Source organism: Podarcis erhardii (assembly GCF_964252035.2).
Source record: "Podarcis erhardii genome assembly, chromosome: 3".
NCBI classification, from domain to species: Eukaryota; Metazoa; Chordata; class Lepidosauria; order Squamata; family Lacertidae; genus Podarcis; species Podarcis erhardii.
Window position 1 is genome coordinate 119,812,764 of NC_138507.1, and position 24,532 is coordinate 119,837,295.

Sequence of the window (24,532 nt, forward strand, 5' to 3'; positions counted from 1 at the left end):
ACATCAGGGTCTTTTCCAGGGAGTCTTCTCTTCTCATGAGGTGGTCAAAGGATTGGAGCCTCAGCTTCAGGATCTGTCCTTCCAGTGAGCACTCAGGGCTGATTTCCTGAAGAATGGATATGTTTGATCTTCTTGCAGTCCATGGGACTCTCAAGAGTCTCCTCCAGCACCAGAATTCAAAAGCATCAATTCTTCGGCGATCAGCCTTCTTTATGGTCCAGCTTTCACTTCCATACCTCACTACTGGGAAAACCATAGCTTTTACTATACAGACCTTTGTTGGCAAGGTGATGTCTCTATTTTTTAAGATGCTGTCTAGGTTTGTCATCGCTTTTCTCCCAAGAAGCAGGCGTCTCTTAATTTCGTGGCTGCTGCAGTGATCATGGCGCCCAAGAAAGTAAAATCTCTCACTGCCTCCATTTCTTCCCCTTCTATTTGCCAGGAGGTGATGGAACCAGTGGCCCATCGTTTTTTTTTATGTTGAGCTTCAGACCATATTTTGCGCTCTCCTCTTTCACCCTCAATAAAAGGTTCTTTAATTCCTCCTCACCTTTTATTAAAAACAAAACCAGAGGCATTTTTGCTAAGAATGGTTGGAGAGGACATTAAAAAGGAAGATCAGAAATTCTTCCTGTATGCCACAACAGCAGGAAGACTACTCCTCACACAGAGATGGAAACAACAGGATATTCCAACAATTGAAGAATGGCAACAGAAAGTATTGGAGTATGCGGAAACAGCAATGCTAACTGGAAGAATCCGACAGGAGGACGACGAGAAATTCCAAAAAGAATTGTCCAAATTTATGGTATACTTAAAGAAAACTGTACGTAAATAAAGAAAGGCTGGTTCTGCTCCTGGCAAGCAAGGACGATGCCCCCATTTAACCAACAGCTGGAAGAAGCCATGGGCTTTTGGAGGGGCGGGGAGAAGCAGGTTTTGTTTAGTCGTTTAGTCGGGTCCGACTCTTCGTGACCCCTGGACCAGAGCATGCCAGGCACCTCTGTCTTCCACTGCCTCCCACAGTTTGGTCAAACTCATGCTGGTAGCTTCAAAAACACTGTCCAACCATCTTGTCCTCCCTTCTCCTTGTGCCCTCCATCTTTCCCAACATCAGGGTCTTTTCCAGGGAGTCTTCTCTTCTCATGAGGTGGTCCAAGTCTTGGAGCCTCAGCTTCAGTGAGCACTCAGGGCTGATTTCCTTCAGAATGGAGAGGTTTGATCTTCTTGCAGTCCATGGGACTCTCAAGGGTCTCCTCCAGCACCAGAATTCAAAAGCATCAATTCTTTGGTGATCAGCCTTCTTTATGGTTCAGCTCTCGCTTCCATACATTGGAGAAGCAGGTACCGTGATCATAAAGCAAAGTAGGCCCCGTCCACGTACAGAGGTCCTCTAAGGTAATTATGCTACAGCTGGGGCTCCATTTCCCTGGTGCACCTAGTCTGCAGCATACTTAGACTAATGCTTAATGCAGCTTTTATCATTTGTTGTGTGCTCAAGGGAAATGGGAGCTGAACTCCCAATCATTCATCATTCTAGAGAGTGCCTCATTAAACTAAACAATCCAATAAAAAACAAAGTCAGATAAGATATAGTTGAAGTTCTTCAGAATCAGTTTATCTCTTAGTAGATTTTATTGTGGAGAGGAGGATTGAGGATGGATTTGCTAGTCTCCCGGGGCCTGAATTTGGAAGGTGAGGAAAAATACACTGCAGAGAGAATCAAATGTATTATTTCAAGCTAGAAAAGTTGGATGCTTTGAGGGCTGTTTAAGATTGGCCTGGATATCATGGACCCAGGATTCTTCCAACTGACTTGATCGGAAGTAACTATGCGCATCTGCAGTGACAGGGAAGGGGTGCAGAATCTGACCCCTGAGCAAGGTACGCCAGTGACTAAAATGGCTACGGTCTGATGATTCCAGAAATGGCCTTTCCCCAGAAATTCTGGAAATACTTAACCAATTTAAAATGGCATTGACTTCTGATGAAGAAATGTTTTCTGCTTGAGAGTGATCCCTGCTTGCACTCTCAGAAGAGACCTTAAAAAAAAAAAAACCATCTAGAGGTTTGATATGGAGAGAGGTGGGCATGAACACATAGATGGGACAATGGTTCAGGAAGGAAGGAAGGAAGGAAGGAAGGAAGGAAGGAAGGAAGGAAGGAATCTTTGTAATGAGGTAATGTTTTTCAAAATTACGGGATATTTGTTTTCCTGAGAGCCAGTGTGGTGTAGTGGTTAAGAGCGGTGGACTCGTAATCTGGGGAACCGGGTTCGCTTCCCCACTCCTCCACATGCAGCTGCTGGGTGACCTTGGGCTAGTCACACTTCTCTGAAGTCTCTCAGCCTCACTCACCTCACAGAGTGTTTGTTGTGGGGGAGGAAGGGAAAGGAGAATGTTAGCCGCTTTGAGACTCCTTCGGGTAGTGATAAAGCGGGATATCAAATCCAAACTCTTCTTCTTCTTCTTCCTTGGTATGGAAAGATCTGTACATGAAAAATTACCCCCACAAAAACCTAAACCATTAGGCGTGTGATAATGTTCCTACTGCAGCAAAGCTCTTTGCAATGCTTCATATTAGGATCATAAGAAGAGCCCTGCTGCATCAGAATAAAAGGACCAAACAGATCCCTACATTGAGATGTGTGTCTGGTCACAACTGCAGCAATTGGTGTTGTGTTCGTGGGACCAGGGGCTGAGCTGGAGAGAAATAAGCCTCAGGTTTTCATAACGCTATTGCAAACATTAGCGTCGTCACGGGCATAAACACTGTCGCTCGGCCAGAGCAGTTCCAAACTCACAGGCTGAATAAGTCGACTGTCCTGAAACAAACCATCGATTTTTATTTTTTTAAAAGTCACATTAGCTAGGTGTTATATTTCTTGGCACTGCTAATACAGCTATGAATTTATAACGTGGCTCTGGGCATGTGCAAAGTGCTTTCCCCCTCCCTGCTTAGCAGAGCTGGAAAAAGCTGAAGCAGTTGCGCGCCTGCATGCTGGAAAACCAAGGCTGGTGCTTAGGAGTCTGAAACATTTATTTTTAAACAGAATGTGTGAGAGACGGAGGGAGGCAGAGAGAGAGAGAGAGAGAGGGCACGGATCAAAGGAGAACCGAGTTTAAAATTAAATCTGGTCCAGGTGCAGAATGGCCCTCTCGGTCCCTCAATTGTCATAGCAATTCTGATGACAGCTGTGCTGTAAATGGAAGTTAATTATAATATCTGAGGCCTGTCATCTGCATTTCCGCCGTTTGAACTGGCAGGAGGAAAGGCCCCCACGCGCAACTGCATCCCAAGCAGTTCAAAAGGAAACGCAGCGAGATGTTAAACAAAAGGAGCCCACCGCTCTCGCACTTCCCAGCTTGACGACTGTCCTTTGGCGACACCCGCACTCGAGGGTCAAGATAATGGCCTTGACCGGCAGGGGACCAGGGTGGGTGGGGAGGGGAGGAGGCTCTCGAGAGCGCGAGCCGGGCAGGGTGCGCAGCTGGCCATTCAAGTGACCTCTTGGGTGATGCCCTTCTTTGACATTGCCTGTTAATGTGTCCCGGGCGAAGGGTTGATGGGAAACAATGGCAAGCAGGCACCCTGCGCAGGCAACCCTTGACACGGCGGGCCTTTTCTTCCTCCTTTGGAGGATGCAGCCAATGGGCACGTTCCCCAGGCTGGCTGCCATGGCAACCACACTGCAGCTCGGTAGCACATTCGAGGCGTCACGTGAAAGAAGATGAATGTGCTGCACAGAAAGGGGGGGCAGCAAGGAGGCGAGGAAGGAGGCCGAGAGGCAGGCGATCGCGCTCAGAATTATACATTCCCACCAGGGGGAGCGAGTCCTTTTTAAAGTGCAAAGATGGACCATTTCCGTTTTTTAAAGGGTCCCAGGCCATCACCACTGTACACAAACACACCACATATGTAACACACCATACACACACACACACACACACACACACACACACACACACACATATACATATAACATATATACAGTGGTACCTCGGGTTACTGTCCTGGAGTGTCAACACAAGGGGGCTTGTGAAGAAGGCGCAGCAGAGACTGTACTTTTTGAGAATCCTAAGGAAAAACCATCTTCCGCAGAAACTGCTGCTTGCCTTCTATCACTGTGCCATTGAGAGCATGCTCACTTATGGCTTATGTGTGTGGTATGGAAGCTGTACTACCCAGGACAGGATGGGGTTGTGCAGAGTTGTGAAGGCAGCAGAGAGCATTGTTGGCTGCCCACACTCCACCTTAGAGCAGATTTATGCCACAAGGTGCCATAGGAAGGCACTGGACATAGTAAAAGATCCATCGCATCCTGGTCACTGTCTCTTCGAGCTCCTGCCGTCGGGACGGAGATACAGGAAGATGAAGACAAGAACGAGCCGTCTCAAGAACAGCTTCTTCTCCAGAGCGATCTCGGCCCTGAATGGGAAACCTGGACTTTGAAAGTCATCTAATCTTCCTTGCTGTATTATACTGTATTGTTTTAATTAGTGTTTTTATCGTTGTTCTGATTTTGTGTGGAGTGCCCTACCTGGGTAGATGGAGCAGCCAAGTAATTTCGTTGTCCCCGAGAGGGGGCAATGACAATAAAGATATTATTATTATTATTATTATTATTATTATTATTATTATTATTATTATTATTATTATATGCTTCAAGTTACATACGCTTCAGGTTACAGATTCTGCTAACCCAGAAATATTACCTCAGGTTAAGAACTTTGCTTCAGGATGAGAAGAGAAATCGTGCTCCAGCGATAGCGGGAGGCCCCATTAGCTAAAGTGATGCTTCAGGTTAAGAACGGACCTCCGGAACGAATTAAGTACGTAACCAGAGGTACCACTGTAACACTCTATCTATCTATCTATCTATCTATCTATCTATATTGCATGTTATATTTTATATATATGTTAGGGTTGCTATATTTCAAAAAGGGGAAATCGGAACACAAAAGTTGAGGTTTTGGCCAAGTTTTTGTGGCCAAAGTTGTTGATCCCAGACACTGTATATGTGTGTACACGTGTACACACTCACACACACACACACACACACACACACACACACTGCATTCTTCTCCATTACAGACCTGAAGCAATGATTGTTGTTTTAAAACCAAATGCAACTCTGACCCAATGTTTTGGGAAGATGGGGAAGAATGCCTTCCTGCACAGAGAATCTCTTTTCTCTCTCTAGCGATTTCCACAGGAAATTAATGATACATGAACCCCGAATTCATTGCACTGGAATCCCAAAGAAAAGACCCCCCTGAAATGTCTGTACAATTGAAGAAATCCACATTTAACTACCCATCCTACAAAGTTATCACTCAGACTTTTATCATTTATGTAAGTGGTGATACTGGCGTTGCACCAGTCGTCACTGCTCAAATAAGAACAGCTGCTATCTGAACACCACAAATGGTAATCATTGCTGCCAGACCTCAGGCAGAGTGTCTATGAAGTTTCATTTGCACCAGGCCTGACTAGTGCTTAGTTCTGGGACCTGCAGTCTGGACAAAGCTCACACCTGGAACATGTAATATACTAATGAAGAAACAGGTCCCTTGACCATGTGTGTAGTCAGCCCAGTGGGCAAGGAGATGGGCCTTTCAGGATGAAGTGTGTGGGTTTCAGGTAAGCTTCCATACTTTAGACTTGTAAACAAGGCGCTGTCTGAAAGTAACAGCAGCAGCAACAGGGATATACTTACATTCCATTCTTCAACTAAACCTATCTAGAGAAATGAGTAATCAGCTCATCACAATTAAGCCACTCTACCTGTCTTGAACAAACCAATAACCAGAACAAACTAAGAAACAAACCTTTATTTGCAAACCAGGTGTTAAGATCCCACTAACACCCCAGAACACATTCCACATTTTTATATGCAGTACCATGAACATTTATATTCCGCTTTCCCCTCTACACTACAAGCTTTGTATAATGCCAGTAATCCTTTCAACTCTGCAAGGGAAGTCAATATTATTGTGTCAGAACTCGGGTGGATAAAGGCTGAGGGTGAGCATTAATGGCTGGGTTCCAGCTGCCCAGGTGAGCTATGCTATCTGACATCTTTCACTGTATCCTTAGCTGCAGGCCCAACAATCACCATTCACGAAAGGCTGGTTAATTTGAGTTTTGAGGGAAATCCCTGAAGCTGAAGATCTGAGAGTTTTTTGAAAAGCCTGTAAGTATTTTCCCAGTAGCCGTCTACAGAGTACACTTATTTTTCACTACCAATCAATCCCCGAGGTTTTAGTCAACCAACTCAGTGGTTCCCAATAAGGGGTCCATGGACCCTTGGAGGTAACGTGGAATGCACCTAGAGGGTCCACGGCCCCTTCCCTTGATTCCCCTGCAACTATACTTTTGTCATTTTCACATTGTAATACAGTGGTACCTCGGGTTAAATACTTAATTCGTTCCAGAGGTCTGTTCTTAACCTGAAACTGTTCTTAACCTGAAGCACCACTTTAGCTAATGGGGCCTTCCGCTGTCGCCACGCTGCCGGAGCACAATTTCTGTTCTCATCCTGAAGCAAAGTTCTTAACCTGAAGCACTATTTCTGTGTTAGCGGAATCTGTAACCTGAAGTGTATGTAACCTGAAGTACCACTGTATCACAAACGTTATGGTCTGTTTTAGCGCTGTGCGATTTTTCAATATCTGTTCCGGAAGTCCATTCGACTTCCGAAAACATTCAAAAACCAAGGTGTGGCTTCCGATTGGCTGCAGGAGCTTCCTGCACTTAACTGGAAGCCGCAGAAGCCATGTCGGACATTCGGCTTCTAAAAAAAAACTTCGTAAACCAGAAAGCTTAATTCCAGGTTTGTGGCGTTCAGGAGCCGAAACGTTTGTGTCGCAAGGCGTTTGAGAACCAAGGTACGGCTGTAGCGGTGATAACACTGCGGTAATTGTTTGCAGTTACATATGCAGCAATGTATCGCTTACCGCGCGAGGGAAAACAGGGCAGTCGATTTCCAGGCACTGCCGATATTGCACAATGATCTCGGCCGATAACACTGTTTATCTGAGACCAGGGCAGCTGATCGCTCTCATTTCAAGGCATCGTGGCACTACTCTCTCCTGGCACTGAGGCAGAGCAGGAAAGAAGGAGCCACAGTGGCGATGTATTTTCGCTGGCTGCCATCGCTGGCTGTCCCGCTGACAGCAGCTGATGCGTCCCCCCCCATCCCCTCCCACTCAAGCCATGCTGCGGACGTTACTCCACTTCCTCTCCTCCCCGCACCCATCCAATCTCTGTGACTGCGCCTTCCCTCATCCCCACGCCTGATCTCCAATTTCAGACATTGTGATATATCAGCTGCTGATATATCATGATGTTGAAAACCAGACTATCACCCAGTCCTAGTCTGTTTTAGTATACCTAAAATCCTTTACTTATTAGGGGCTACACCACATTTTGTTCAAGAATTTGCTTTGCAGAGATAACTACCACAGAGCTATCAAAATTTTCAAAAGACGAAAAACTATCTCCGTATGCGACAACGGTGGCCAGAGCTTTGATAGCTCAAGGATGGAAACATCAAGATCTGCCAACTATTGAGGAATGGCAAACAAAGATGGTAGAGTACGCAGAATTAGCCAGGCTGACGGGACGAATTCGTGAGCAGGACGGCCAGACGTTCCAAAAAGACTGGAAGAAAATTATAACTTACCTTGAGAAACACTGTTTAAATATAAGAACACTGGCAGGTAGGAGATAAACCTTACAACGTATAATTGATGGAGCATTCTATATGAGATTATAGAAAGAACCATGTATAGATATGAACAGTATTCTGATACAAATCAATGTGTACATATTTTAGTGTGGAAACAAGAAAACCAGAAGAGGGGTAGAGGGAAGTGGTAATCCTGAGAGTTTTAGGTTGCTAATATTGTAAGAATGTATAAATATATAATACGAAAATAAACAAAAATTGCAAAAAAAAAATCAAAAGTAAAGGGGTCCATGGCTTGGCTATTGATAAGTACGGGGTCCTGGGTAATTAGCTAATTGGGAACCACTGAACTAACTGATTGATGGAAATAAATTTACAAAAACCTCCAGGCAACTGCTTTCTCTCCTTGAAAATAGAGAAGAAAGAGTGACTTTAACTCAATAGTCAAATAAACATCACTACTCACTGTTCAATTTATGCTTCTGCATTACAGTTAATACACCATGGCCAAAATGCTTTCAAACATTTATACATACAGTGGTGCCTTGCAAGACGAAATTAATCCGTTCCGTGAGTCTCTTCGTCTAGCGGTTTTTTCGTCTTGCGAAGCAAGCCCATTGACGGTTTAGCGGATTAGCGCTATTAGCGGCTTTTAGCGGCTTAGCGGCTTATCGGATCAGCTGCTAAGCGGCTTAGCGGCTTAGAAAAAGGGGGGAAAGGGGAAAAAACCGCAGGAACTCGCAATACATTTTCGTCTTGCGAAGCAAGCCCATAGGGAAATTCGTTTTGCGAAGCGCTTCCAAAACGGAAAACCCTTTCGTCTAGCGGGTTTTCCGTCTTGCAAGGCATTCGTCTTGCGGGGCACCACTGTATGTCCTTCAGTCTCAGCCACTATTAATGTGACAAACGTAGTGTATAGCCCTCATCACCAATCCCTCTACAAGTTTAGTTCCCTGTGCTGAATTTGTGGGTAAAACTAATGAGCAGCTGAGCTTTTGTAAAAAGCGTACAGGTGTTTTCTAATCGGTTCTAGGGACCTTCCTGCTTTCCAACAGACAACAAATGGGGATACATTATAGGCCATAAAATGGAAGCTGAGAGCATCAGACATGTGCATCAGATTGTGATAAACTGTGATAAAAAGGTTGGGAGGAGGCGTTGAAACATATTAAAGATTCCCACAGAAACTCAGATACAGCCGTGGATCCATTTGGGCAACAGACAGAAACTCCCCAAGTTTGGGCATCCTAGACCCAAGTGCACATCCCGTTTTTAACTAGGCTCCTTTTGGGGTAATTCCCAGTGCTGAGCTGCTTTTTGCAGAACAAGGTTTTAAAAGCAATTTGTTGTTTTCGGCTGGGAAAGGCCCTTGAAAAAGGATGGCGTGCCTGTGCTCTTCCTCTGCTGGTTCCTGTGGACCAGGGAGCATTGTTTGAGTGTGCCAGTTTCGGTAGTGTTTGACTTTGGTACTCAGAACCAGCCCTACCCTACAGGACTCACAACTTTCCCGCTGCCCTACATTTTTAAAGCACATCTGCTGGCAAGTTGATCTCTAGCTGTAATAAGTAACTCTGTGTTCCTGCCTTCTCTTGCTCTGGACAGTTTCCCTGGATTTGAGACCTGGCTGGACTTTGGATTTCTACTGGGACCCACTAGCTCTGAACTGACTTCCTTTCTCAATTTTTGCTGCTTTGGCCAAGTTCTGCACTCCGTGGGGCCTTGATCCTGTAAGAAGCATTGGCTCTTGCTAATACGCAATAGCCTGTGTAAGGGAAGGGGGCACATACTGATGTGGCTACTGAGAAAAAGGCAACTTCGGCCAGTATAGGAAAGGAGTAAGCGTGAGCCGCTTCATTTGACTGCGCTGCAGTCATGTCTCAAGGCCACCAGAGGGCAATGAAATAAATCAGGTTCCCCCGTGGTCATAATTCTGAATTTCAACATCTTATAGCAGGCCAGTCAATTACAGCAGCTTTCCCCTTTGCTGCAATAAAATGCCATTGAATAATGTGGATGTTTATTTGCTGTGGCAGTTGATACTGAACACCAATTTGCACATTTGGAAGAGATAATGACAAGTTTGGAGGGGCACGGGAGGGGGGAGGGGGGGAGAGATGATCACACAAGATATAATTAAACAATTGCAATAGTAAGAAATGATTACACCAACACAGAAGCAGGGCAGGTGATGCCCGACAGTTGCACAGAAAGATAAATGGGCTATTTAGCATCAGCAACAACTGCAGAGTCAAATATATTAATCAAAACAAAACAAATTCCTTCCAGTAGCACCTTAAAGACCAACTAAGTCAGTTCTTGGTATGAGCTTTCGTGTGCATGCACACTTCTTCAGATACACTGAAACAGAAGTCACCAGACCCTTCTATATAGTGAGAAGGTGGGGAGGGGTATTGCTCAGAAGGGTGGTGGGAATGGGTGATTGGCAGATAGCTGTGATGAGCCTGTTGACGACTCTTAACGACTGCAATAGGTCTTACAGGAAAAAGCAAGGGGTGAGAAGGTGAAAAATGGCTTTGTCATGTCTAATGAGATAAGAATCCAATGTCTTTGTTCAGACCAGGTCTCTCCATGGTTTTAAGTTTGGTAATAAGTTGTAATTTGGTGATAAGTTGTAATTTGGTGATAAGTTGTAAGCTGCTGAATTACAACTTATCACCAAACTCAAAACCATGGAGAAACCTGGTCTGAACAAAGACCTTGGATTCTTATCTCATTATACATGACAAAGCCATTTTTCACCTTTTCACCCCTTGCTTTTTCCTGTAAGACCTATTGCAGTCGTTAAGAGTCGTCAACAGGCTCATCACAGCTATCTGCCAATCACCCATTCCCACCACCCTTCTGAGCAATACCCCTCCCCACCTTCTCACTATATAGAAGGGTCTGGTGACTTCTGTTTCAGTGTATCTGAAGAAGTGTGCATGCACACGAAAGCTCATACCAAGAACTGACTTAGTTGGTCTTTAAGGTGCTACTGGAAGGAATTTGTTTTGTTTTGACTATGGCAGACCAACACGGCTACCTATCTGTAACTGGAAATATATTAATGCCATTAATGCGGATTCGAGGCAAATGTCTGTTTTGGAGCACACCGTGCAAGTGTCCAGAGCCATGAAGTGCAACCCACAGATATTCCTGGCACACCACCACACGTGCCAGAACCAGCTAAGGACCTAGCCTATCCGTGGCATCCCTTGGGCTAAGAGATTGTAGGGCTCTGCACCCAATTGACATGTGCCTTCTGGCCAGAGTAGAGGCAACCGAGCCTTGCTGAGAAACAGGTGACCCTGGACGGGGTCTGCTGCAATGGATCTTACAATTCTATTGGTGGATGGAGCAGATCAGAAGGCTTTCTAGGGGTCAGAGATTACTTGAACTACCCTGGCCTACCATAGGGACGGAGGGGAATTTTGTTCGATCTGCATGTTCAAGCAAACTAACCTAATTCACACCTTCCAGACTAACACACAGACTGGAATACAATTGTCTTTGGATTTTGCTCTTCTCCAAATGTTATGATACGGATTTTAGCTCTAAAATGTATGTACCCAAATGCATTAAAAGAAATACGTGCTTTATGATAAACTATGTTTAGAAATGAATGCATTGACCTAAAGTAGTCCTTAATCAAAATGTTGTGATAACATATATATTCAAGTAACGTCTAAATACAAACTTGCATACTTAAAAAGAAAAGAAAAAAGCAGAATGAAAAAGCATGTGTGAAATCAACCGAGACCAGAAACAGACTGGTCCTTAGCCTATTTATGGGTGCTTTTACTGCTTTCATTCTATTTTGCATGTTGTAAAGTTTATGATATACTTTATGGAAGTGTGGTTTATGTACAGTATATTTCAATAAATAAAATTAAATAAGTTTCTTCAGAGGCTTCCTTGATGGTATGGCTCTGCAATTCTCTTTTTCAGCCAGAGTTGGACAGTGTCACAAAGTCTGAATTGCTGCCTGACACCCTTTGTGTCCCATGTTCAGAAACAGCTGTGGGCTTGAGTCCCGGCAATGGCCTCTGCAGGAATATTTGCGAGCTCCTCTAGCCCACCTTCCCAGCCAAAAACATCTAATACTGAGAAAAGCAGGTATAACATGCTGATTGGCAGTTCACTGATCCCCACTGACTCAGTCCACAAGTCAGATAAGGAACACACAAAAGCAACTGCCCCAGATTTTCCAAGGCGTGCTTGTTGCACCATAGAAGGGAAGTGAGAGAAATCCCCACCCCAGCACTCCTTATGACTTAAGCCCTAAGCAGCTGCTTAACACCCACACCTGCTAAAGCGGTCTCTAGTTCACAAAATCTTATGCTTTAATAATACTGGTTATCCTTTAATGTGCCACAAGCCTCCTGGTTCTTTTTCTGCTGCAACTGACTCTCTTTGCCTGGAAGTTACAGCTAAACGACACTAAATTGCACCCTTCATTCACTGAGATTGCAGAAAGATTATTTAACATACTGTATATTAAATATCTAAGGCTGCAATTCCATATGTACTGAAGCCCCGATAGCGCTCATTTTTTCCAGAAGACACTGCACATTACCTAAATTAAGGACAATATTGTCCCAAGAACAGATAAACATGTTTCATTTAAACTTCCTATGAATAATTCCACTGGCTTGATCTTTCAAGAAACATCTGTGCTGATAAGCAGGAAAAATGGCAAAGAAAGGGGAACCGCCGAATTAAAATGCAAGAATATTAGCATGGGAGGAAGCAAGGGAACAGCCTGGAGTAAGGCGAAAAAGAGAACAACGAGGTATACATGGAATAAGTAGTAAAATGAACCACTCCAGAGATAAAGAGACACTGAGAAAGTGTCTGGTGAGTATGTTTGGAACAGCATCACCTCTTTCAAATCAACAAAAGCCTCTTCAGTCTCCTCATTTAAGGAAGTCAAATATGCATGGGGTACAGTCTCTCTTGAGACTGTATCATCTTGGGCTGCAAGTAGGGATGGACTGTGTTGAATGTACCTGTATGTGCAACCCCCACCCGCACCCAAAACCTGTGGAAAGGTATCCTATCAGTAAGGAGGAAAGGGAAGCAAAGGGCTGGCTAGAGGCATAGAGACCCTCACAAATCAGACTGCCATCCCTGATTAGAGGGCCAACGCTTGCGTGGTCGCACGGTCACGTCCGACCTCCTATCAGTCAGACACAGGCCAGTACTTATCCATCCAAGTTGGCAGCCCAAAACAGACAGACAATGACAGGACCGCCAGCTCCAGGCTGAGCACACCAGGAGGGGAGCTGCGGACACTGAACCTCAGCTTGTGGGAGCAATGAAGGGAGTCAAACCTGCCAGCTTAAAATCTGCTTAACCCTTCACAGGACACAGCTGACAATCTGTGCCAAGCAATCCTAAATCTATAGGTCTGGTACTGCACTGTCCTGTCCCCCTCGACCCATCCTTACCCTCTCTGTTGGGCATTCATCATGGCAAATTTCTGGAGGTGAGGAAGGAAAGAGCTGTTCTTTCAACTTTCTCCAGGATTTAAATCAAATAACAGCACTTAGAGCAAGAATGCCAGCGACATAATTAGAACTACCCACAGCTCTCTGGGGAGGAAAAACTACACTGTAAACCCAAGTTTCAAAGGTTGCCAGCTGACAAAGAGAGCAAATCCTGCTTTGCAGGAGAAGGTCTCAGGTGTGCAAGGATTATGCTATTGCGTGCTTTAGTATGTAAAGAAGTGGCCAACTTACCAATTGCCAGTCGCTCTTGAGGGCTTTACACCTTAAGAAGAGCTTGCAGGATCAGGCCAATGGCCCATCTGGTTCAGCATCCTATTCTCGCAACAGCCAACCAGATGCCTATGGGACTTCCGAAAGCTGGATCTGAGCACAACAGCACTCTCCCCACCTGTGATTCCCAGCAAGTGTGATTCCCAACAACCTTCCAAGATACCCCCAGACAAAAACTATGGAGACAACCTCCTTGATGTAAGCCCATGTCTGACCACAGAGCTGGGAACTGACATACTGTTGAAGTATCTCTCTCTAGTGCACTGTTCAAACTCTTTCTAGGCTTCCTTAGAAGCTTATCAAGGGTTCCGCCGGGAAAAGATCATTAATGAAGGCTTGGGTTGACATGGACCAATGGTAAAGCCCAAGAGGTTTGGCCAGTGCTCTGTGCAAACAGCAAGGGCACTGCTGAATGGGACTCTGAACCTGACATAGGTTCCTCGAGAAATGTATAGACTCAGTGGCAAGCAAACAGATAAGGAAAGGGCTCCCTCGGGGGAGGAATATGAAAAGCATTGCTCTGGTGCTGAGTTATTTTTGACTATGACTGCCAAAAGCGTTAAGAAAAAAAGGATAATGCCGGCAGATTTAAATGCAGAAGAAGAAGAAGCTGCAACAGTATAAGCCAATGTCATGCAAACCCCAGATGTTCCAACAGGGAGAGATGGCAACATCAGCATGGAGTTCACGGTTCAGAGTGATGAATTCTCTCTTCTGCTAGGTGCGACACCATGAAACAAGTATAGCGAGGCCAAAAGGATCTCTCATGTGAGTGCAGTAATCGCCAGGCAGGAAACCCAACAGGGAGCTAGTCTCCAGGAAGGCTGGAAAACTCACGCTGGTACTTAGAACTCTGCGAAACTTTGCAGCAAAGCACAGCCTGATGGCTAAAAAGTTGATGATGGATTCCCCCCCCCCCCAAAGGCCAGGTGCTTGTGGGGGTTCTGAAAGTCCCCCTCACTGTTAAGTTCTACTCAGCCTTACCTTTTGGTAATCTTCTTTGGATCTCAAAGCAGCTTCCATCTGTTCTGGGGAAAGCGTGTAGATGGCAGACCGATACTGTGTGCCGAAATCATTCCCCTGCCTCATCCCTAAGATTAAAGAAGAAAAGGAAGAGGAAGGTGTGGGTGGCTCAGTTCTACATCCCAGAGGGTGAAAACATAACCAATCAATCTAATGTTAACGTTGTCCTGCCATAGGTTTAGAAAAACAAGCCCTTCGCGTGTTGTACGCCCACAGTTGACATTTTTATCAAGTACTTCCCTCTTGCTTAACCAGAAGTGAATGCATATTATGGCCTGGTGACATCACTGGCAGCCAAGTACAGCTGTAAGACATTAAGAGAAATCAAGAGAGTGATTGCAATATGTGCTGTCATTTAATTCACTGAAATCAAGAGGCTGCTTAAAAAAAACAACGAGAGGGGGTATCATAAAATCACTCAAAGAATCCAACTGTAAAGAGGCCTTTAGAAACTCTCTAATGAGTGGGGAGTGCTTATCGGAGGAGGCGGTTCTGCACCCTTACAGGAGCTGGAAAGTTTCCCCTATAATCCTGCTCTGCTTTAAATAGAAGGAGGTCCCTGTGCTGGCTCCACAGCAATAGAAGCCTAAGGCTCATTTGTTACTTCGTCACGGGAGGGAAATGGGCTGAAGATTAAGAGAGGGCTGCACGCCACTGTGAGAAGCTTGAGTGAAAGTGTGGATGCACACACCAAATTGATGGCATTATGCTGTGAGTTGGCGCGCAGTCAGACAAGGTGGAGTGGCCACTGACAAAGGAAGTTTGGGGGTGGCAAGAGCCAAGCTGAAGTTGGCCCCGGCCAGGTCAACAGACGACTGGCACTTCTAAATTTAAAGGAGGAGACTCTCTCCACACAGCCCCCAGGTAGAATGGCGGTTGGTGGAAACAGTTCAGGTAAGGGAGGAGTCCAATGGCAAGGGATAATGGCAGAAGCAGTGAGCATGAGACCATCCCTTAAGGTGGCATAACAAGGCAGACCGCCTTTGCCTCTCGTACACAAGCCACCCCATGCGTGTTGCACCCATGGTTATCTAAATGACTCTGGGACTGCGCCACTGCTGTGCTGTGTTGTCAAACAGTTTGGAATTGCTTGTGAAATGGAATAGTTTGCCTGCTGCACTGCAAAAAAGGCAGGTCAGGGGAAGAGGGAGATTTTGCCACCCTGTGAGGTAATGCACGTTTCATATAAGTGCCCCATTTATTTTCAAGAGAAAATAATAATAATAATAATAATAATAATAATACCTTTATTGTCATTGTGCAACCTGTGTACAATGAAATTAAACGAGCCCCACTCCCTCCCAAACACTCAATCTCTTATCAAACAACACACCACCTTGCAAGTCAATTTCACTATGTTATTTTTCGTTCAACAGCCTAACAGCCCACGGATAGAAGCTATTTTTTAGCCTGTTGGTACGGCTGATTATGCTTCTATATCTCCTGCCCGAGGGTAGAAGATTAAAGAGGTGCTGGCCGGGGTGTGAGTCATCCCTGAGAATTTTTCTCGCTCTCCTAAGGCATCGATCCCTTGCGATGTCATCTAGCGGATTCAAGGGACAGCCCATGATATCCTGTGCTGTATTCACCACCCTTCGTAGAGACTTTCTGTCCGTGGCTGTCAGGCTAGCATACCACATTGTGATACAATATGAAAGGACACTTTCTATTGTGGACCAGTAAAAGGAGTTTATCGGTTGTTGTTTAACATTATTCTTTCGCAAAACCCTGAGGAAATGGAGTCTCTGTTGGGCCTTTCTGACCACCTGAGTTATGTTGATTTTCCAAGTGAGGTCTTCACTAAGGTAAACTCCCAGGAATTTAAAGGAGGAGACTCTCTCCACACAGCCCCCCGATATACAACAGGAAGATTCCCCTCTCTTCCTCCGAAGTCCAACACCATCTCCTTTGTCTTACTAATATTTGGGTGCAAGTTATTCTCTAAGCACCATGTAGATACTTTTTGAACCTCCCCCCTATATGCTGTTTCATCTCCGCCTGCAATCAATGTGGCCTTTAAAAAAAAACTTTTCTTCTTCTTCAAAGCAGCACTGGTGCTTACTATCAACTCCCCCGGCAACTATTGCCTGTGGAAATCTCAATAAGCAACAAATGAGGCAAGAAATTCAATTTAGGAAACAATAGTGTAGAATGGCCGGCCCTGATAACCCTTTCTTTGTCAAGAAGAAAGTCTACCCAGGCAAGCACTACGCTGCCTGTGTGAGATGTGTCACCTTAAAATTCCACCTGGAAGCCTTAACTCCCCCCAGTGATGCCTTAATCAAAAAATCTGGAGCAACCTTAGATTTGTATCACAGGCACCAAAACAGAAGGCCTATTTACCATTTTTGGCCCGGCGGTTTGAAAGTCACATTTTCCAATACAACTTTTGGGTTCCTGAAAATCGTTCCGGTTGTGCAGATAAAATACCATGGGTGGAATTTTGCAGGATGTGTTTGTTGCTGATGTGTGAAAACCGTCCAGATCCAAGGATCTCCAGGCAGGCACCTCCAGGTGGTGGAGACGTCAGGCACCATCCTGGCGCCTGAGCATCTTCACTTGGTCGCAAGTGACTGATAGCCTGTTGCAAAATCCACCAGGTGCATTTCAAACGCTGCATATCACTATTGAAACTTCAGAACCAAATTCCCACCTACATAGAAAAGTCATATCTGCTTCTAAAATAAATCAAAACTCAGGTGTCACTTAACCATCCCCACATACCGTATTTTTCGCTCCATAAGACGCACCTTTTTCTTCCTAAAAAGTAAGGGAAAATGTCTGTGCGTCTTATGGAGCAGATGCGTAGACCCTGGAGCTGAATTGCCCAGGGGCGAAAAGCAGATCATGCTCTCTTTTTTTGAAAGAGGGAAGTGGGTGTTGAAACAAAGCCACTGATCTGCAAGTGATCGGGAGCAAGATAAGGGACGCTAGCAATAAAGGAGACTGCCTGGGAGGGGGCAGGTAAAGAACGAACTTGCAAGGAGAGGAGACAGGAAGACTAAAGCAATAAGGAGAGAAATTAGAAGAAAGGGAGGAGCAAAAAACTGCTCCAGCTAAGGAAAAGACACTAATGCAAATGAGGGAAGGGAGTGTTGAAAGAAAGCAGCTGATTGGTAAGCAATCGGGGAGGGAGATAAGGGACACTAGTGATAAAGGAGGCTGCCTGGGAGGGGGGAGGTAAAAGCCCATGGATCCTCAGGATTTTTACATTGTTGTTTAGTCATTTAGTCGTGTCCGACTCTTCGTGACCCCATGGACCAGAGCACTCCAGGCACTCCTATCTTCCACTGCCTCCCGCAGTTTGGTCAGACTCATGTTTGTAGCTTCGAGAACACTGTCTAACCATCTCGTTCTCTGTTGTCCCCTTCTCCTTGTGCCCTCCATCTTTCCCAACATCAGGGTCTTTTCCGGGGAGTCTTCTCTTCTCGTGAGGCGGCCAAAGTATTGGAGCCTCAGCTTCACGATCTGTCCTTCCAGTGAGCACTCAGGGCTGATTTCCTTCAGAATGGATAGGTTTGATCTTCTTGCAGTCCATGGGACTCTCAAGAGTCTCCTGCTGCACCATAGTTCAAAAGCATCAATTCTTCGGCGATCAGCCTTCTTTATGGTCCAGCTCTCACTTCCATACATCACTACTGGGAAAACCATGGCTTGTTCATGGCTACAGCCTGCACCAAAAACATCACACACCCAGTGTTGCGTGGAGCTGCAATGGCGCAAAAACGTGGTTACAAAGCACAGATCCACATGGATTCTCAGGATTTATGCATTGGGCTACCCCAAACTCACCGTCAAATCACATGTCTGTGGCCACAGCATGAACCACAAAAATCATACATCCACTGTTTCGTTCAGATTTTTTTTTTCTTGTTTTCCTCCTCTAAAAACTAGGTGCGTATTATGGTCAGGTGCGCCTTATGGAGCAAAAAATACGGTATATCTGAGCCCAGAGGGGTGGTGCATCTGATGGAAAAGCCCTGCTCCACTTCCCCATTGACCTCATTCCACATACAAAAGGAATTACAAGCTGGACCCACTCTGTTGATCTTAAGGGGTGGCTGGGTCTGTAAAGACTTGCTCCTGAAACTGAATGCAGAAACCTGGCCATTTAAATCTTTTCTAGTAAGTATTAGGCACAGGCATAGGCAAACTCGACTCTTCAGACGTTTTGGAACTACAACTCCCATCATCCCTAGCTAACAGGACCAGTGGTCAGGGATGATGGGAGTTGTAGTCCCAAAACATTTGCCTATGCCTGTACTAGCACTTTAGAGTTGCGGACAGTCTATGAGAAGCCACCATGCAGCTGCCCTACAATTGGCTGAATATGAATTAATGTATATATACTAATGGAGCCGTCTGCTATGGAAACTTGTTGCCATGCTGACCCTCAGGAACAAGAAATGTAAAATAGTTTGAACCGTGGGCATCTCTGAAACAAGGACCACCTCACCCAGCCAACACTAAGGATTTACTTGTTCTACTGCTTTTAAGCATGGGTTTAATTCTCTCACCAGAACCAACAGAATTTAGAACTGATTGACTTAGACCCGGGTCATGCCAGTTACACAGAGAAAGGCCACTGCTCAGGGCTGGTGCATTTGCTTAACCTGCAGAATATCTTAGGTTCAGTCCTCATCATCTCCAGGTCGGACTAAGAAGGTCCCTTCTGAAACCTTGGAGAGCCACTGCCATGAATACTCCAGAAAAGACAAAGAGTTAGATGGATCAAATGGTCTGATTCAGTATGCTTCCTGCATTCCCGAGTTGCTGTGAGCTCTCCGTTAGGTAAGTTCTAAAGATTTTTTAAAAAGAAAACCATACCTTGAGCCAGAGGTAACAAGGGTCACGAGAAAAGGGGTGTCTGCCAGTTTTTCCACCAGAAGGCTGGGCAGGGTGGCAGGGAAAGGCACACACAGAGCAAGGTTTTTGGTTTTTTTATATATAATATTTTATTAAGTTTTATCAAAGAAAAAGGTTACATAAAGAAAAACACAGTGCATATAAACATACAAAAGACATCAAAATACAGAAAAAATCAAACAATTAACATATTAGGGGAAAAAAGAAAAGAAAAACCAAGAAGAAAAGAAAAAATCAAAACACTAAAAAAGGTTCAAAAAGTTAAAAATAAAAATCCCTCTCTTTAATTTCTTACCATTCATAGACTTATTTTCTTGACTTCCTCACACCCCCCTTTCTTGTATTCCAATTTGGAATTGATTAGCAAATTCCTTCTTATTAATTTTATCCTTAATTATCTTTCTTCACATAATGTTTGTTCCTAGTTTTCATCTAATATCCATCCCTTCTTTCATATTCTTATTTTACCTTTTTTACTAGAACCCCTTCATTTCATTTCAATGTCATCAACATTCAAAAATTTTACAATGTTTTTGTAAATAGATTTTAAATTTCTTCCAATCTTCTTCCAACAACTCTTCTCCCTGATCTCGAATTCTGCCCGTCATTTCTGCCATCTCCATGTAGTCTATCACTTGCATCTGCCATTCTTCCAGGGTGGGTAAGTCCTGTGTCTTCCAATGCTTTGCGATGAGTATTCTTGCAGCTGCGGTTTTTGCTTACATACGTTTTACTCTGGTGAAGATTATAGTGGTCTTCAATGTGTATATGCATGTTAGTTGCTAAACCTGATGCACTAATTCTCAGCTGTGCATCATGCAGGTGAAATTAACTGAAAGTGAAAGAAAAGCTGTTCAGCTAAAACTGTCGGAAGTTGTGATTAGCTGAAAGAGAAGCTATGATGTGGAAAAGGCATCGAACAGGAAAGGTGAGCAGTATGTTATAGAAATGCTCCACAGTAGCTGAAATATGGCACAGAAATTGAGATTATGCCGTGCTCCAAACTGGATCAGGAGCACACCAGAATGCAGACCATAATATGTTTCACAGCTGCCTAAACCTCCTGTTCCAATGTAATGCAACAGTGTCATTGAGCCAGGAAGCAAAGGCGGCCTTGAATGTATCCAACAATGCCTACCATATCTAAGAAGCATTTTGTTTTTTTGTTTTTTTGTTTTTTTATAATAATTTTTATTAGTTTTCCAATTTTAAGACAAAACAACAACAACATACAAACATCAACAAATACAAACAAACACCCAAGTATAATTTCTTAGCCTCATTTTCATAAGCCTCCTTTCTCGGACTTCCCCATACCTCACCCTTTTTGCATCCTTGTTTTACAATTTTTCAGCAACCCTTTTTACCAATTAAATTTAAACTTATTATCTTTCTCAATTTCACCTTAAGACATCAAACAATTTCAGCTGTAATTCTGCATCTTCCTTCCCCTTGACATTTTAGCACTCCTCAATTTTATAACAGTTCTTAAGATATGCTTTAAACTTCTTCCAGTCTTCCTCCACCGTCTCTTTCTCTTGGTCACGGATTCTGCCAGTCATTTCTGCCAGTCCCATAAAGTCGATCACTTTCGTCTGCCATTCTTCCAGTGAAGGTAGTTCTTGTGTCTTCCAATACTTTGCCAGAAGAATCCTTGCTGCTGTAGTGGCATACATGAAAAAAGTCTTATCCTTCTTTGACACCAGTTGGCCGACCATGCCCAAGAGAAATGCCTCTGGTTTCTTATAAAATGTACATTTAAGTACCTTCTTAATTTCATTATAGATCATTTCCCAAAAGGCTTTAATCTTTGGGCAGGTCCACCAAAGGTGAAAGAAGGTGCCTTCAGTCTCGTTACATTTCCAACATTTGTTATTGGGCAGATGATAAATCTTCACAAGCTTGACTGGGGTCATGTACCACCTGTAAATCATTTTCATAATATTTTCTCTTAGGGCATTACATGCTGTAAATTTAATACCGGTGGTCCATAACTGTTCCCAGTCAGCGAACATAATGTCATGACCTATGTCCTGTGCCCATTTAATCATAGCTGACTTGACTGTCTTATCTATTGTATTCCACCTCAGCAACAGATTATACATTCTTGATAAATTCTTAGTATTGGGTTCTAACAATTCTGTTTCTAGTTTCGATTTCTCCACCTGAAAGCCAATTTTCCTGTCTTGTTTGAAAGTCTCCATTATTTGGTAATAATGGAGCCAGTCTCGTACCTTGGACTTTATTTTCTCAAAACTCTGTAATTTGAATTTGCCACTTTCTTGTTCTAAAATTTCAAAATATTTTGGCAATTTAGATTCCATATTAAGTTTCTTCACCTCCTTAGCCTCCATTGGTGATAACCACCTAGGAGTTTTATTTTCCAGCAAATCCTTATATCGAATCCAAACATTGTATAATGCTTTCCTAACAATATGGTTTTTGAAACCCTTGTGAACTTTAACCTTGTCATACCATATGTATGCATGCCAACCAAAGCTATTGTCAAATCCTTCCAAATCCAAAATGTCTGTATTCTCAAGAAGTAGCCAATCTTTCAACCAGCAGAAGGCTGCCGATTCATAGTACAGTCTTAAGTCCGGCAGGGCAAACCCCCCTCTTTCTTTTGCATCAGTTAGTATCTTAAATTTTATTCTGGGCTTTTTGCCCTGCCAGACAAATTTAGATATCTAAGAAGCATTTTGTAGCCACAAAAAAACTCACCGGGTGTTGATAAACTACAGATCGGGCAGAAGCCAAAATTAATCCTTGCAGTGGGATTAGCAACTAGATGAATAATCCAGGCTTTTGACCATGTTACTTTTCAAAGTGGAATCACCAGGTTTAATGCAGTTCTAGTGTAAACTTGGATTGCAATGGCATTTTGAGAGTCACACACACGGCACTCCTAATCTCCCCCTCTCATGAAAGGCAAGAACCTAATGGAACCATTTTCCTTTTCCCTCCATTCTCAAAGGATCCAAGTGGTAATGGAGACAAATTGCTACGCTCTGAAACGCTCTCTGGCGTGGTGCAGTGAAACTGTAAAGGGCAGCTCATAGCTCTTACTTTGGTTGTAAAAATGTATCTTTGATTTACAGAGTTTTCTGCAGCTGTCACTTGTCTTCTGATATATCGATCCGCGATTTTCCTCCCCCCACAATCAATACCTGCTGAGTTAAGACTAATAAAACTCCCTTCCTGCAGCTCATCATATGATTATTTAGCAGAAGTCATTTGTACCGTGTCGCCCTGGCTTCATCTCATCACTCACTGTAACGATTCCTGCGAAAAGAGCTTGAGAGTCGCCAATGGGAAAGGGAAATTTTTGAAGAGAAGGTCATGGCATGTTAATGAGCTGGCACTGAGGCCGTCCCACTTGTTTGGCACGGGGAGAAGCTCTACACCCAGAGGAGGAACTCAGCAGCTAAGTTCCCGGCTGCAACTATCCTTGGTGAAGCTCTAGGCCACAAGGAAATCTGAGCCTCTGCTTTACCGAACTTAACTGCCCGTTTCAGGTTTCACAAAGGCATCAGCTGGAGGTGGAGCAGAGGTGAAGAGGCAATAACAGCCCCTTATGCTTTGTACCATGGGTAGGCAAACTAAGGCCCAGGGGCCGGATCCGGCTCAATCGCCTTCTGAATCTGGCCCGCAGGTGGTCCAGGAATCAGTGTGTTTTTACACGGGTAGAATGTATCCCTTTATTTAAACTGCACCTCTGGGTTATTTCTTGGGCCTGCCTGGTGTTTTTACATGAGTGGAATGTGTGCTTTTATTTAAAATGAATCTCTGGGTTATTTGTGGGGCATAAGAATTCGTTCATGGGACGTGGGTGGCGCTGTGGGTTAAACCACAGTGCCTAGGACTTGCCAATCAGAAAGTCGGTGGTTCGAATCCCCGAGACGGGGTGAGCTCCCGTTGCTCGGTCCCTGCTCCTGCCAACCTAGCAGTTCAAAAACACAAAGTGCATGTAGATAAATAGGTACTGCTCTGGCGGGAAGGTAAACGGCATATCCATGTGCTGCTCTAGTTCTCCTGAAGCGGCTTAGTCATGCTGGCCACATGACCCGGAAGCTGTACGCCGGCTCCCTTGTCCAATAAAGCGAGATGAGCGCCGCAACCCCAGAGTCGGTCACGACTGGACCTAATGGTCAGGGGTCCCTTTACCTTTACCCTTTACCAACCACCCCCCAAAAAATATAGTCTGGCCCCCCACAAGGTCTGAAGGACACCACACCAGCCCCCTACTCAAAAAGTTTATTGGCCCCTGCTTGTACTATGGAGTCACTTGCCAGTCCAGGAGCCCGAAGGGTGGGATATTCAAAGGGCAGTCAAGCCAATGGTTCATTGTTTGCTAAGAAAGGCTTGTGATGGAAGTTGAAGCTCAAAGAGTTTTCCTGTAAGTTTGCTAGAGAGAACTCTGTGAGAAACTCTCAATGTGCTCTGCCAGGGGTGTTGCCATATATAGTCTCACCTGCCTGGACACACTCTCTTTTGCTTCTCTTCATCTCATCACCAAACCAGAAATCTGAGGACAATGTGCATCTCTGCTCCATTGCTCAGACACCACCTTAAGCTAGACTCCAGCATATCTTTGTAACGGAATCACCATTTTAAGCCTGCCTGAACAAAGCTCCCATAATATTCTAGTGGGAGAAACTGGTAATATGTGGGTTAGACGGTGTTAGCATTATGTGGAATTTGTAGCTGGTTGACTCCCTCTTCATTTTTAACATGTCAAAATGAAATAGCAGGCTCATAGCAGAATGCATAACGGTGGCTTAGGCCTCCTTTCACATTCTATATGGGTACAGCTGTTCTTCCACTCCTCTAAGAAGACACATCTGTTCATTAGAAAAAACAATGTAATTTCTAGTGACTAATTTTAATTATTTGCAGATGATAGATTCCTTGTGCATCTATAAACGGCTCAGGCTTCCCCGCTTGGTGACAAACGAACAGGCCCTTTAGGCGAAATGGGATGCAGTAATGAAAATCTGAAACAAACTGAGAAAAATGAGTGAATGGGGCAGGTTGGTCTATTGAGAAAAAGTAAAGGGGATTCCCTGGGTCCTCCACCTCATCAGGTGACTCAGAGGTAGCAACCAGAGCAATACACTGATTTTTTACAAGCTTGGCTTGCAGTGCAGCAGGGTTTAATATTCAGTTG

General features: G+C 44.3%; 1 protein-coding gene across 4 annotated transcripts in view; it reads right to left on the bottom strand.

The window, feature by feature from the left end:
• The window catches only part of MSRA (methionine sulfoxide reductase A), a 203,590-nt gene that overhangs the window by 54,214 nt on the left and 124,844 nt on the right, over positions 1-24,532 (bottom strand). For all 4 annotated transcript variants that reach the window (XM_081855015.1, XM_081855014.1, XM_081855016.1 and 1 more), the window contains one exon: positions 14,458-14,564. In XM_081855015.1, coding sequence (XP_081711141.1) covers positions 14,458-14,564 — 107 coding nt within the window. The remainder of the gene's footprint in view (positions 1-14,457; positions 14,565-24,532) is intronic.